This window comes from Phyllostomus discolor, chromosome 6, assembly GCF_004126475.2.
Source record: "Phyllostomus discolor isolate MPI-MPIP mPhyDis1 chromosome 6, mPhyDis1.pri.v3, whole genome shotgun sequence".
NCBI classification, from domain to species: Eukaryota; Metazoa; Chordata; class Mammalia; order Chiroptera; family Phyllostomidae; genus Phyllostomus; species Phyllostomus discolor.
Window position 1 is genome coordinate 35,233,282 of NC_040908.2, and position 15,552 is coordinate 35,248,833.

The 15,552-nt window shown below is 43.5% G+C and overlaps 1 protein-coding gene across 7 annotated transcripts in view; it reads left to right on the forward strand.

Annotated features, from left to right (window-relative positions):
* Positions 1-614: 614 nt before the first annotated feature.
* EML6 (EMAP like 6) overlaps positions 615-15,552 on the forward strand; it is a 226,943-nt gene continuing 212,005 nt past the window's right edge. For 6 of the 7 annotated variants that reach the window (XR_004903668.1, XM_036027959.1, XM_036027961.1 and 3 more), the window contains exon 1: positions 615-847. Coding sequence is in view for 6 of the 7 variants with exons in the window: in XM_036027959.1 (XP_035883852.1) it covers positions 651-847 (197 nt within the window). In the remaining variant the exon portion in view is untranslated. The remainder of the gene's footprint in view (positions 848-15,552) is intronic. The other variant, XM_028517434.2, reaches the window with a different exon arrangement.

The window sequence follows — 15,552 nt, forward strand, 5'->3', positions numbered from 1 at the left end:
GGAGTAGTTGACGATTTAAAAAAAACACGATTTAGTTTGGGGGACTCATTTTCTTAGATTGGGGGACTTATGCAAAAAATCTGTTTCTTTTTTCCTCGCTTTTGCATCCTGGATGTAGACTGTCAGTTTCGGATCCAAGGATGGTGATGGCAAAGCTTAGCCGGGTTCACTGTCATATCAAAGCTGTCACAGAATAAATCCCGCTGCCTGCTGCGAAGCACCCGCGCACTGCAAACTTCAGTGAGTGAACTGGGTAATCAGTGTTTGGATATGCAGATCCCTGCTTTAAAAGGCGGGGTAACCCCCGCAAGAACCTCTCCCGGGGGCCGGAGCCCGCAGGTGCAGTGAGGCGTGCGCGCGCGGGTGCTGGCGCCTCGGAAGACGCCTCGCCCGGGGAGAGGGAGCCGGGGCGCCCGGCGGGGTCTGGCGGCCGCGCACCGGCGGCTCGTCTCCGGCAGCGGCGGCGGATGATGGTGGCGGCCGGCGCGCTGGGCTGTGTCTGTGCGTCGCCGCGGAAATCAGCGCCCAGCGCGGCACTCTGAGCCCCTGCGGGTCCTCCGCAGCCCGAACCTTGGCGAGGACAGACCCGGCGCATAGGGGCCGCGGACCCGCGTGCGGGGGGGCCGGGGGGCGAGTGGGGTCGGCTTATCATGGCGGATCGGACAGCTCCCAGCTGCCAGCTCCGGCTGGAGTGGGTGTACGGGTACCGGGGTCACCAGTGCCGCAACAACCTGTACTACACGGCCGGCAAGGAGGTGGTCTACTTTGTCGCTGGGGTCGGGGTGGTTTACAACACCCGCGAGCACAGCCAAAAATTCTTCTTGGGACACAACGACGACATTATCAGGTAAGGTGGTGGCCTGGGGAGGTGGGGAGAGGTTGAGTGGAGGTTGGAAGGGTGGGGAGAAGGATGACCAACCTGGCTTTCCTGGGGGCAGATCCGGGAGCCCCGTGGAATCTCTGGAACCGCATGGAATAACAGAAGGGCTCTGATTCCAAAGCTAGGGCAGAAACAGCGTTGGGGTGCAGGCGGGGAGGGCGAGCTCTCTGTATCCCTCCGGAAGTCTTTTGGATCTCTAAGGAGTTGAGTGTCCCAATGCTTTTTTGATGTTCATTCCTGCTACAAGTGGAAGGATCCTGGGTAACTATCCAGCACTTCTCCTTCCTTCCCTAACTAGGTAAATATAGGACCAATAACCTGAACTGTGGGTATCACCTTTGGGAGGCTTCTCAGTAGGTTCCTCAGCAAGCAAAAGAATTAAAATATATATATAAAAGAAAATTTTCCTACAGGTAATTTGGAATCTTCATCCCTGAAGCTTTGAAACTGGGAAATTTCTCCTGCAGTGGGTGGGGAATTTGTTCTCTAATATTTCACTCGGCAATGTTTTAATGCCAAAAAGCTTATTTATACACTAAATGGATGCTCCCACAACACTGCTGAGGTTATAAAAGGCTGGCAGCTGCTGGACCACAAAATCCCACCAGTCAGCCCACAGAATGGCCAACATCTGGTGGCGGATGGCCAGGACTGATGACAAGAACAGGATTGGATGAAGAGCCATTTTAGGGGTCTTCCCTATCAAATTGTAGAGGAACATATTTTGACTATTGGCTCTGTCCTCTCTTCCTTGGACCAGCCGCATTTTCCTCCAGCCCTCCTCAGCTCCTTGTGTGACCAAACGAGGTGTGGTCCAGATGCTGTTCACAGGGAATCCCTTCCAGCCTTCGGCAGTTAGGGATGATTTCCATGATACGGGAGCCTCAGCCCACAGGGAAAATGACTTGCTGAGGATGGACTACAACTAACAGAGACCATATTTGTACCTTTCACGCTTGTGTGTTCATGGAGGTAGAGCAACTTCCATCACATTTTCAAAATATTACCACTTGTGCTCCAAGTTTGCCTTCACAATGAAATAAATGGTTAAGTGGTGTAATGTTAATGGTCCTAAATTCTCCCTGGGAAGAAGCATTTGAAAGACTAGCTCTGCCCCCGTGCCCCTCCCCCACTATTGTGCTTATTCTGGAGCCTTTTTTCCTCCCACCTGAGACCTAAAGTTGAAAATTTTAGTAAAAACTTAATGTTTGAAGATGCATAAGATACAGTTTAAAAAAATCTTGACTTTTAGAAGATGCAGGTTTTAAAAACTGGGAGCTCTAGTGTTCTCAAGATGTGGTGGAACTAACATGTAAAAGTTTCTTCATGTCACATATGACAAAATAGCTCTTTTCTTCTCTCTCTGGTATGGCAATGGCTGTGACTGGGGCATTCCCTACCTAGTTCTGTCCTGGGGTTTTGCTTCTCTTATTGTCAGGCTGATTATTAACATCACAGGTGGAAATGATTAACAGTGACTTGCGAAAAGGTTAGATGTTTAAAAATTTAAGCCCATTATGTTTTTACTCTTTCTTAATGCAGTGCTTTCCATTACACCATCAAAATAAGATGTAGTCCTTTGGGGGGAAGGGAGAGAGTGGCAATTAAACAGAAAATTCCCTGGGGCTAAATAATATTTATGTGACAGTTCACTTAACTACTTTGAGGATTTGAACGCCTAGCTTAAATTTTCTATAATAGGAAAAAAAAAACCCAAAGGCACCGTTGAAACTGAAGGTGGGAAAAGGGTGGAGCTGCAGTAAATTGCTGTCGTGACTGGCAGCTGAGCTGGGGGGATGTGACAATTCTGGTTTAAAGAAACACTCAGATTTGAAGAAAAGATGAATGAAGGTATTTGCATAACTAGGTTCCCAAGGAGCCTCACTTGATGAAGAGGAAAAAAGTCAATTTAGCTTCTGGTCTGTTTCTTAAGGTTGTTATATCTTTACACTGAAGAGTGACATAGTACTAAGCTTGCCTTCGAAGAAAGGACTTTATTGCTGTAGTTTCCGTATTTGGTTGGTCTGAGTATGTTACAGGTGAACAGAATTCTTTTATATCCACATCTTTGCACATAGGAATAAAATTAACTCCAGCAGATTAAAAAACATAAAACACAGAATCATTATATAATTAAGAGCTGTGGAATTAGAATGTTTATGCTTCTGTTTTGCTTTATCTTGTATATGTAACTATTCTTTTCTGATGAAGGCAGTGCACAGACCACACGTCCTTAGTGTGGGGGAACTCTTAAGTGCCATTTCTCTCATCGTTTTAATCTCAGGAACATAATCGATGTTTGAAACTAAAATCATAAAATGTTGGGAATATTTATGTATTATCTGTGTATATGGGTAGGAAAATTGTACTGTTTGGGGATTTCAACTCGCTTCTGTGTATCTGTAAGACAACTGAATTTCCACCTAAAATGTTGAAGTTTGTCATTGAAAGAGAAGGACTGCAGCCAAGGTTTTAGTGCAAAAAAATGTTTTCTGGAAGGGAGGGTAATCACTATGTGAATATTAAAACCTCTAATTGGTGATCCCATCAAATGAGATAATGTAATTGTGCAGTTAGCTTTTGTGTTAGTTTGAAAGATATATTCATGATGTGTGTATTTCCTATTGCTTTATTTACTGTGCCACTTTCCCTAGAATAGTAACTAGAAAGCAGCCCAATACCTATTGATACCTCACTCCATTTTATGAAACCGTGTGGTCCCGGAGAACCTTAACAACAATGTAGGATATGGCAGTGCTCAATGGAGCTCAGCGTCTGTGTCCTCCTGATTTGATGGACTGTGTATTGATGTCAGATTTTCAAAAAGTTGTTGATATGTGAAACATAATGTGACTTATTGGATGTGGAGGCTTTGTTTTATTCTCTTGAATGATTACTCTTCCATACAGATAACGGATTAGAGGCCGATGCCATATTTTAGCCCTGATAACATTGTTTGCTACTGGATGAATAACAAGACTCAAATCAGGGCTTGAAGGCAAGGACAGTCGTAGAGACTAGAATAGTTGCTAACTTGGTTTTTCTTTCAGGTAGCAGATCATGACAGAGAAATGGAGTAAATGAAAGACAAGGTCGTGAACACATCTGCTCTCTGTCACCTCCCTTCCACTTTCACAGTGACTCAGTTGAGACATTTATCCGCTTACTGCGGATCTCTACATTGCTTTTAACCAGTCCCCTGGTTCCATTTTCTTTTCTCTTATTTTTCAGCTTTCTATAACAAGGGAGGTTTTTGTGCAGTACTGTTTCAGGTGAAAGGGCACACTGACCTTGGCCTCACACACACTCACCATGAACCCCACTCTGCCATTTACTGAAGGCATCTGGTAGAGTGGCTTGACCTCTCAGGGCCTTGTTTATTTGTGAAATGGGGGTAACAATACCTAAAGTGCAGAATTGTAACTATTAGAAAGAATGTATACAAATGGTTTAGAGTGGAGCCAGGTCCTTAGATGATGCTCACTAAATGCTCTTAGTATTTGCAGTAGTAGTATTTAATTAAAAACAGACACAGACACCAAAACAAAGGAATGATTCCTTATTGCCCACAGGCTGAAGTTCAGACTCCTTAGTTTTCTGTTCTTTCTGGTCCTAACTGACCTTTCTATTTTTGTTTTTATTTTCTTTCTTTTTTAAAAAATCATAGACTGTTTGCATCTCATTTGCTATATAATAATATCACTCTGTTCTTTGCTACCTCATGCTGGAATGCCTTTATTTCCCCCTTCATCCTTCTCCCCCTGTATCCCTTCCCCAGCCAATGGCATCGTGGTGGGAGCATGGGCTTTGGTGTCAGAGAGACCCGATTTTGAACCTAGAACTGCCACCAGTTGGGTGACTTGAGGAACTTACTAACCTCTGTGAGTCTCAGCTCTCCTCAGTGAAACAGCTTCTCATCTATAAAATGAGAGTGTAAGGGTATCTGCCTTGTACAATAGCTTGTGGAGGTTACATGCAGGATGCCCACAGTGTTTGGCAAGTAGTAAGTGCCCACCACAGGGGCCTGTTTGTATCCACATCCTGCACGGCCCCATCTGCTTCTGCCTCACCTCTCACCTTAGCTGAAAGGGTGCCTTGCCCTCCTAAAGCTTTGCATCTTTCAAGACCAGTGCTGCTCACTTGGACCCAGAGTGTTCAGCAAACAGGTTCACGTGAAGACCTGGAGATGTGATTTCATATTCTTTAGTCCCTTGATGAGTTTGAAATTGAGTAACATGGGGATAACAATAAAGAATCAAACCCATGTTGAGTGGCTGCTCTGTATCTGACACTGTGTGTGTGTGTGTGTGTGTGTGTGTGTGTGTGTATTAGTGTGTCCAGAAGGTATCCAGCCATGTAATATGAAAAATAGATGAAAAACAGAGACATTTATTGATGAAGATACAAGATACAAGAAACATTGTACATAGGACAGTGACGCCACCATCCCCTTCAAAGTAGGCACCTTGGGACCTCACACAGTTATCCCAATCGCCATCAGCTGCCCTGTTGTATTTTCCTGAATCTCATCAATTGTCTGAAAGCTCTTCCCTTTCAAAGGTGTTTTAGTTTTGGGAAAAATCAGAAGTTTCAGAGCACCAAGTCTGGGCTGTAGGGGGGCTGAGTCACCTGGGTGATTTGATGTTTCACCAAAAACTCTGCAAGAGACGTGATGCACGCGTGGGTGTGTTGTCGTAAGGAAGCTGACAATCACCAGTTGCCCGTAGCTGCAGCCTCCTGAATCATCTGTATAGTTTCTGCAGAGGAATATTCAGGTTTAATGCAAAATTTGATGCAGATCCATTGCTGTACTTGCTCAGTTATTTTGAATGTGATGGCCACACAGTATACATGCTCATTCAACGGTGTCTACCACCCCCACTGACTAGTATAGTGAAGTCATCATTGTTCACATATATGCATTACAGTTCACTCACTTTGGCTGCCAGGTTACATCAATGTTGCATAAACCATTCTCATTATATTAACAATGGCTGGACTTTTTCTGGACAGACCTTGTATACAGTCACCTTATTGAATTACCCTCTTCTCCAATTCTGAGAGATAGGCTTCTCATTTTACAGGTATGGCTCTGAGAGGGAAAGATTTAAGCAAAGTCACTCAGTGGTACCATCTACTGTTCATTCAGTCTCGCTGTTCATTGGCAAGCTCATGAAGTGAAAGGTTTTGATGGAAGTTTATGGTCTGTTCATAAATGATCTTATTATTGTCATTTTTATTAATAAGCTATAGTCTATTTGCCTGCTGATTTATTCTCTAAATTGGGTACATATTATTTTTTCTCATTTGCTTATTGATCAAAAACTCATTTCACATCTAGAATGTACCAGGTGCAGGGGGTATGGCAGTGAACATGACCAGGTTCTTGCCCCCATTCTGGTGGGAGAGGCCAACAATAAATGAAGGAGGAGAAAAGGAAAGGTGAGTGAATAGAATTGTGATGAGCACTAAGAAGGGAATGATCCTAGAGAGGAACTGGATTGGGTAGGGGTATGGGAGTTACCTTCAATAAGGTTTCCAGAGCAGCTCTCTAAGGAGATGGCATTTCAGTTGAGACTTGAAGGATGAGAAGGGGTCGATCAGAGAAGTTGCTGTGGCAGGAGAGAGGTTCCATGCAAAGGCACCAGGGCGAGAAAGAAATTGGTATGCCCCAAATTCTGTATAGATGCCCAGAGAAATACCAAGGTCATTATAATTGTCATCTAGGTAATTAATGGCTCATGGGTTGTCACACCTTATGTCCTATATTTCCCAGGACAGTCACAAATATTTAATTCAATCATTGTCATTGGTACCCTTGATCTTGTCATGTTATGGGCCTCTATTTTAATTCAGAGTGTATGTTTTTATTTAAAAAATATGGTTACCATATAATGGGTTGTTTCAAAGCTTGAAAAATGTCTCACTGGTGTGTACTCGCTGACAAAGAATGATGTTGGCCCCACCACCAGTGGTGAGCTCGAATGTAGATTGTTTTGTGGTGAAGTGAAAAACTGTTCCGTGGCAGCACCTTTAAACAGGGCTAAGACATGTTCTGCCTACAGGAGGTGGACCTGAACAACTTTGCAATGTCAGTGACATTTTTACCACCAAAAAAGGAAAAGGAAGCAGCTGGGAAGGCCTCCTTGCTGGCTCTGCTCCTAGGACTGACCCTTCCCCTAGTCCACATAGAAAGCTGTCCTTTAGCCAGCGGGCTGCACGTCTTCAGAAGTCAGGCTCCTCTTGTAGGTTTAACTTGAGTTTGTCATATGTGGATTGGTCTTAAATGTAATCCCAGTGTTTGAGAGCAGGGAGTTCTTTTCAAAGATCATTGTGCATAGGAGTCACCTGAGCACTGAGTCAGTAAGTCAGGTGTGAGGCCTGACATTCTGCATTTCAAACCAGTTCCCAAGGGAGGCTGATGCTGCTGGTCCACAGGCCACTCTACCCAGCAAGATTTCAGGGACCTCACTTGTATGTTTTAGAGCTCAATAGACAGTGTTTTTTCAACCCAGAAGATATTGCCCGATAGTGCAATAGAATTTTAACGATATACATGACCCATATATTTATTAAATACTTAAATGAACAGAATCAGTTTTTTTTTATTAAGTTGGCACTTAGCCCAGAAAGTGTTCTTTCTTCTGCAGAAAGAACGAAGCAGGCCCTGGTTGCAACAAGCTAAGGAGATGGTGAGCCCGTCCATGTGGTCAGTGGAAGAGCTTGTACACAGACTTTGTGTAGACAAAGACTTTTGCGTATATACCTAGGAGTCGAATTGCTGAATGATGTGGTAACTCTTATGTTTAAAATTTTGAAGTACTGCCAAATTGTTTTCCAAAGCAGCCAAGCAATTTTACAGCTCCACCAACATTGTATGAGAGTTTCAATTCCTCTACATCCTTACCAACACTTGTTATTGTTTGTCTCTTTGATTATAACCATCCTACTGGGTGTGAAATGTCATCTCATGTCGTTTTAATTTAAATTTCCCTAAGGAATAATAATATTGATTACTTTTTATAAATGTATTTGTGTATCTTGTTTGGAGAAAATATCCATTCAAATTCTTTTCTCATTTTCTAATCAGTTTATTTGTCTTTTTATTGTTGAGTTCTAAGAGTTCTTTATGTATTGTAAATATAAGTGCCTTACCTGCTATATTATTTGCAAATATTTTCTCCCATTCAATGAGCTGTTGTTGCACTTTCTTTTTTTTTAAGATTTTATTTATTTATTTTTTTTAGAGAGGGGAAAGGTGGGGGGAGAGAGAGAGAGAAACATCAATGTGTGGTTGCCTCTCATGTGGCTCCCACTGGGGACCCGGCCTGCAACCCAGGCATGTGCCCTGACTGGGAATCGAACCTGTGATGCTTTGGTTCGCAGCCCGCACTCAATCCACTGAGCTATGCCAGCCAGGGCTTGCATTTTCTTGATGGTGTCCTTTGAAGCACAAAAGTTACAAAGTTTTGATGGTGTCCAATTTATTTATTTCTATAGCTTATCCTTTTGAGGGTCATGAAGATTTATTCCTATGTTTTCTTCTAAAAGTTTTATAGTTTTAGCTCTGATTTTAAGCAGATGATCCATTTTGAGTTCATTTTTATATGTGGTGTGAGGTAGGGGGACCAACTTCATTCTTTTGTATGTTGATACCCAGTTGTCCCAACACCATTTGTTTAAAAGATTATTCTTTTCCCACTGAATTGTCTCATGGGTATAGCCTTTGAATCCCCCTAGCAGGGTCCCATTCTGAATAGTTGGGGACCCAGATATGGAAACAATCATTAAAAAGATTAACCTAAAAACAATAAATATTGGAGGCTTTGGTTTCTAACTCATATTTGTGAAGATTCTGTGAGACTCTCTGAAGAATATATAGATTTTTATGTACTTAAAGAATGTAACTATTTTTACTTTGAGGAGCCACAGCAGCATTCAGTAACTGCTGGTTTAGGGACCAGCAACAATCTATATATCTTTGTTCTCGCCCAAAGATTCCTGCTTTTTGAAAATGAATTTACAGCCTTCAGCCTTGCTGCTGGAGACAGACGAGGGGGTGGAAGTGGCACGGAAAGCAGAGGGTGCAGTCAAAGAGGGTGTCCCTTTCCCTCTACTCCTTTATCAGTTCATTCCTTCCATTCCACAGTGGGAGGCAGGCACCTGGATGGCCTGAACCCAGGAGCTGTGGGATCCCAGGGTTGCCTACTAGTCCTCTGCCGCCCCCTTTCCCATTGGCATGAAGAAGGGGAATGGCAGGCCAGCTCTGTCTTCTGGATGCAAGAAGCTTTCTCTGGACTGGTCAGAGATATTAGGCTAAAACAGAAATAGGCTAGTTGGAGAATTATCCTAAGGCTATTGAGAATCATTTTAAGGCACAAAGGTGATGAGAATCTTTTGGAACTCAGGTTTAGAGAGGAGTATGACTGGCCTCTCAGGCATTGCAAGGTAAACAGGCAACTAGCTGGTCTTTCCCTTTTCTTTTTCTTGCAAGTGTTCCTGTGTATCGCAGGGATTCACACCTCTGCTTCCCTGTGGATAATATATACTTTGATTTTCTCTGACTGCAGACTAGCTTCTTACCTCTATGATCCATTTTGCAGATAGCCACACACACACACACACACACACACACAATCTCACAACATGTCTTGGCCCTCAGCACACATGACTGTCCAGTTTGGTCCTACAAAACCAACCAAATCAATCTTTAGAGCCTCAACTTAAAATGGATCATTAAGAAGCCACAAAGATTTCTTGAGTGTCTGTTGTGTGTCATGCACTGCGCTAGGCTCTGAGGACCCAACAGTGAACAATGTGTATCTCCTCTCAAGGAACTTAATGATCATAAGGGCAATATTCATAAATGAGCGTCTGGGTGTGTTGTTTTCAGTTCTGGTATTGTTAGCCCAAGGTATATGAGAGCCTCAGGACATTTACTTAACCCATTCATGGGAGGAGGTGGTGGTCAGAGAGGGCTTTCTGGAGAAAGGTGCATCATTACATTTAGGCTCTGGGCTGGTCACTCTGGCTGCATTGTGGGTAACGGATTGTTGGAGAGAAAGTCCAGGTGTGAGACCAGTACGGCAGTATGCAAGGGAAGTGATGAAAATATTCTGGAGATTCTAGATTGCTGATGATTGATAGGATATGGGTGGGGGCGGAGAGAAGGAAGGTATAAAGTAATGGTCAAATTTCTGGCACAGCCAGCTGGTTGGATGGTGGTTATCATTCACTAAAATAGAATGGGGAACAGGTTCAAGGTCAGGAGGTGGTCATTTCACTTTGAACATATTTAGATAGGAATGTCTGTGGGACATGCAAGAGGTGATTATATATTATATGGGTGTTTCTGCTCAGGAGAGAGCGAGGGAGTTGCACTTAAAGGTGCAGGGGTGACTGAGAGGACCCAGACAGCATGTGGAGGAAAGAGGAGAGGCCGGGGCTAGCATTTTGAGGAAGATGAACATTTAGGAGATCAGCAGAGAAAAGAGGGACTTGCGAAAGAAGGGAGAGTCACGAGGGTGGGAGGAAACCCAGAAAAGTAGAATGCCCCAGAGGCCAAGAGCACAGAGGGCATCAAGGAGACTTCGACAGTATCAGTAGGTCGAATAATAGGGAACTCTGGAAAAGGGCCTGTGGGTTTAACAATTAGAAGGTAGGTCATTGATGAATTGCTTTTGCTACATAAACACTGGGAAGGATTATTTTTCTCTGGGTTATACTTTTATCTGTATTTTAAACTTTCTGTGATTGGAGTTAGAATTCCAAGGGTCATTTCCTTTTCGCTTTACTTTTCTCCCTACAACCCCTTTCTATGTTTTGCTCATGCTCCAGTGAGTTTTGTGCTGCAGTGAGAGTAAGCGGCCATCTCAGCTTAATGACTTTTATCTCCGGGAGACTGTAGCTCTCTTTTTTTGGACAATAGGAGACACTGTTACAGAGGTTGCTTCTTGGTGAAAAGCCTTCCAGGCCTATTATTCATCATGCACGGTGCATGCAAACTCAATCACTTAGGCCAGGCCGTGTTTATCAGTGTGAGAGCCTGGCCCGCTGACAGTGAATTCTCCAGTCATGCTTCTTGCCTTGGGTAACTGTCAGCTGTTAGTCTATATGATAAAATATAAGGAAGAGATGTAAATTCTTGAATGTTTCAGAATTATTTTCTCCCCAGAATGTCACTTGGATTTGTATATAATCTATAAGAGAAATGTGAGAAGATGTACAATTGGGTAAACGCGTGTTCAGTGCTCACTGTGTAAACGAGGGTTCAGGCTGCAGCGAAGACTTTATCCGAGTGGGAGACACAGTGCCTTTCGCCCCTCCCTTGTGCATGTCCAGTAGCCAGTCAGCCCCAAACACACACAGTCGATTGCGCCCTCTCCGTCTTGCGGCTTCCTCCCTGGTTCACACCCTCGTTAACTTTTGTCTGGATTATTAGAGTGTCCTCCTAACTGGTCTTCCTGCCCCCACTCTCACGCCCCTGGTCAGTTCTCTCTTTGAAAACCTGGCTGAACAAATAGAGATTTATGAGCCCCCTCCTAAAGATTCTGGTTCAGTAGGTCTGGCCCCAAATCCCCCCAAGTCTGTATTTTAAGGAAATTTCCCATAGAAACATAGATATTTCTATAACACACATACACACACATTCTTGATTTTCTTTCTCTGTCCACTGGGAAAACTGACAAACAGTGACTCACCAAGCGCCCAGCACTTGAGAGTGGTTTCTAAGTACCATCCTCCCCGCAAAAGAATCAGAACTTACAAAAACAAACGAACAAAAAAACACCTATTCTAGACTTGGGGCTGGGAAAACACAGAATGAGTCTAGAATAGCTTCTTGTGCTAGGAACTATAGCAGTGCTAAAAGAATAAGAGGGGATATTAAAATGACACAAGAGCTAGTTTGAGGGGACTTCCACCGGCCACATCTGTGATCATTTCAGCTTCAGTTATCATCCATTGAATGAAACAAAAATCCGTGTGTCTATATTGTTATAAGTAACTAATGGGAAGAAGAGAAATCTCTTCCTTGAGTAGAAGGTCAACAAATAACTATAGCTGGAATGATAGAGTTAGAAAATCAGTGGATATTATAATTAGTGATGAAAGTTTGTTGAGTAACATGAAATTTACACAGGACTTTGCCACAAAATACTTATTTTTAAAAAAGATTTTATTTATTTTCAGAGAGAGGGGAAGGGAAGGAGAAAGAGAGGGAGAGAAACATCAACTAGTGAAGAGAAACACCAGTTGCCTCTCGTATGCCCCCAACTGGGCACCTGGCACAACCCAGGGATGTGACATCTGGGAATCGAACCCATGACCTTTTACTTTGTGGAACGATGTCCAACCCACTGAGCCACACCGGTCAGGGCCACAAAATACTTATTAATTGCAAAGGACAAAGAGTAACTATAGCTGACAAACCTGGCAGATACCACCTTAATGAAATGATCAAAGTTAACATTCACAATAATGGGACTAATCAAGTCATTTTAAAAACAGTCCCCAAGTGGTTCCAGGTTCTGGAATCCCTGTACTATGCTAGCGCTGGAATTAGCCTTCAAAAGTACAGGTCTGATCGGTCCCTGCCCTTCTTAAGAACTTCTGCGGGCTCTATTGCTTCTGGAATGGGCTTCAGACACTGGGCATAGCCCCACCCTGCCTTTTTGCCATCATCTCCTTCCATGACTGGGTTCCTTCGCCCTCCCCCACTTTTGCTGCCATCACACCGTACTCCCTGCAGTGACTCCAATGGTTTGCTCAGTTACTGCATGGCCCTGCTGCTTAGACCACCCTGCCCAGTCTGTCTTGGGGGAGGGTCAGTTCACATTCTCCAAGAGACAACTCCAGCACTCTGTGTCTGTGAAAAAAGCAGCTCTCCCTGATTTCTTGGGACAGAGTCAATGTCTCTTTCCTCAGTAAACCCTACAGCGTTTCTCCACACCTCTCTCACATGATGCTGTAACTTCTCACATGATGCTATAACATTCCATTTGTGTGGCTCCCCAGCTCGCCCACCCAACCCACTGTCCCCTCTGTGCCCTGGAGGCACTTTATCTGGTAGGAAGAGCTAGGGCTTCAGAACCAGTTGGACTTAGGTTAGAATCTGATCCTACCACTTATTAGTTGGTACCCAGCCAGTCTCAGCTTGTTCCTTTAGACCTATGGTGGGTTATTGTGGAAATTCAATAAAAGAAAGGATGTAAGGAGCTTTGCAGAGTGAGTTTAAGAGAAACAGAGAAAAAGAAACCTCACTGGACCCTACGTTTTTAAAAATATATACAGTACATGCAAATATTTTACATATAAACATCTTCCCTTGTAATTCTGTAAAAATTCATAGGTATTGTCACATAGCTAGTAATTGACAGACCCAGCTTTGAACCCAGCTCTATCTGACTCCAAAGCCATTCTCTTTCTGTTACGTGGAGATTAAACCAGGAAGGAGAGACAGAGAACCGTAATTACCATAAATAAGAAGCCTCTTGAATAGCGTCAGGCTAGGGTCACAGTCTCAACCCATTCATGGGAAGGGGGTGGTGGTCGGAGAAGGTGGCTGGGTGGAGACCCAGATTAGATAGTGTCTTGTATGGGAGGCCCCCAGCGTGTCTGAAGGTGGCTCACCTCACAGGTATTGATTGAGTGCCCATCAGGAGACACTCCTGGTGATTGACATCTGTGACAGGTCAAGGAGAGCAGGTGAAGTCAAGAGAGCTTAAGATGGAGCCCTGGAATGCACCCTTCCCTTGAAGTCAGGGGAGAGCAAAAGGAGCAGAGAGACAGGAAGAAGTGAGAGAGTGCAGGGACTCGGAAGGCAAGGGAGGCGTCCACGCTTGTCTGTGCGCTTTGGAGGGGCTGGTGGTGAGGGGTCTGCTGTGGAGCCCAGCAAAGAGGTGGACCAGGACTGGGAGTCAAAAGAGGTCAAGGGAAGAGCATTTTCATCTGAGTAGTGCAGGGGCAAAACCCAGCTCCCTAGAGCAATGAGTAAGAATGAGAATGTGGAGGCAACAAAGTGTTGGCCAAAACACTTCTTGATCTCCGCAAGAGTCGTCTTGCTCACAGGCGCCTATGCTGGGAGGGTAGGCACCCCCAGGACGCCGTCCGCTCTGGTAGGGAACACTGAGTAGGGGTGCAAGTTGGGCAGCTGCACCTCTTACTCCCCAAACGACCCTGGACCAAGAGATGGATCCACTTTAATGGAGCAACAAATCAGAGGTTCGAAAATCTATTTTATTGTTTTCCTAAGGACAGGCTTGTAATTTCATCTGGTTTTAAAGTGATTTAGTCTATCTTTTCAAGACTTACACAGCATTCTGGTTTAAATGCCTTAGGGAGGGAAAACAACGAAAAAGGAAAAAGAAAGGAAGATAGGTTTGTTGTTGTTAATCCTTGTAGATGGTTACTGCAAAGACTAAATTATAGGCTCAAATTTCACATAATTCAGAGCTTAGTTTTTTTTCCTGAGCTACAGCAGATTTTCTCTTTAAGTGATAATTTTTATGATTTTATAGATAGAAAATGATTATCTGTTTATAGATATATTTAATTCCATATGTGTTCTAGTTTCATCTGAATCTCTGTTGAGCCTCAGAAGCCAATCCAGCAGCTAGCTTTTCCTGTCTGGGTACCACAAAAAAGTGGAAATCAGATTCCCAGTGATCAGTCAACGAAATCACTGAGCGGCAGCATGCCATGAGTGGTCACACAGAGGTGCCACTCCAGGAGGCGGTCACTAGCGGACATCCTGGAAGTGGTTCCAGGTTGTGTGTGGGTCACCAGATGTCTTGAGTCACTTTCTCCCGCACTGTGCGCACTTCAGAGAGACTGTGTTTCCTACAGCCTGTGCTCACTTGAAGTGAACACAGACCTTCGACCTTTTCCCTGAAACATTCCTAGGCATTTTAACTATAGGATTTTGAAAAAGAGATTTCATTAAATCTCAAGGAGATAGGCAACATTTTTAGTAAACATGGGTAAACTATATCTAATAATAATTTTAGAACTTTGCCAAATGTCTCCACTATGTTAGTGGAGAAAATACTTCACTCGTTTTTCACAAGCAGGACCACACTATGCCGTGGCTTCGGAGTCCGAGGTCTTCCCAGGCCCCCAGCAGGCCCCTTCACCTTTCTTAAGCACAGCAGAAGCCGGTGATGCAGAGGGCGCCCTTCTTTTCGTATTCAATTTGCTTTCTGGTAATAAGGTTAAAGGCCTGCTAGACCGATGTTTGGGGCGCAGCAAATTAAAATAGGTAGCCAGAAAATATACCAAAACAAGACAGGGATTCAGAATACTGGAAGTTTATAATGAGATATTAAAACTCTCTGTATATTTTTAAAATTTAGATTATTAGCCTTGCTTGGGGGTTCCAGAACTCTGATACAAGAACTAAACAAATATTTGTGAAATGAGAGAAAACAAAATTAACTCTCTATACATTTCTGCTATAATCTTGCTTGTCACTACGGTATGAAAAAACTACTGTGTATGTCAGAAGCCCACTTAATTAATGAACTTAATTCTCACTTAAGACTAAATGTCAATAAAAAGGATTGTACTTGTAAGGGGAATTAGAGTTTAATAAACTTATTTCAGGCTCTTTGTTTTATTTTATTTGGGCCATAAGCAAAAATATTATATAATTAGCATAACTGATTTTATGACAT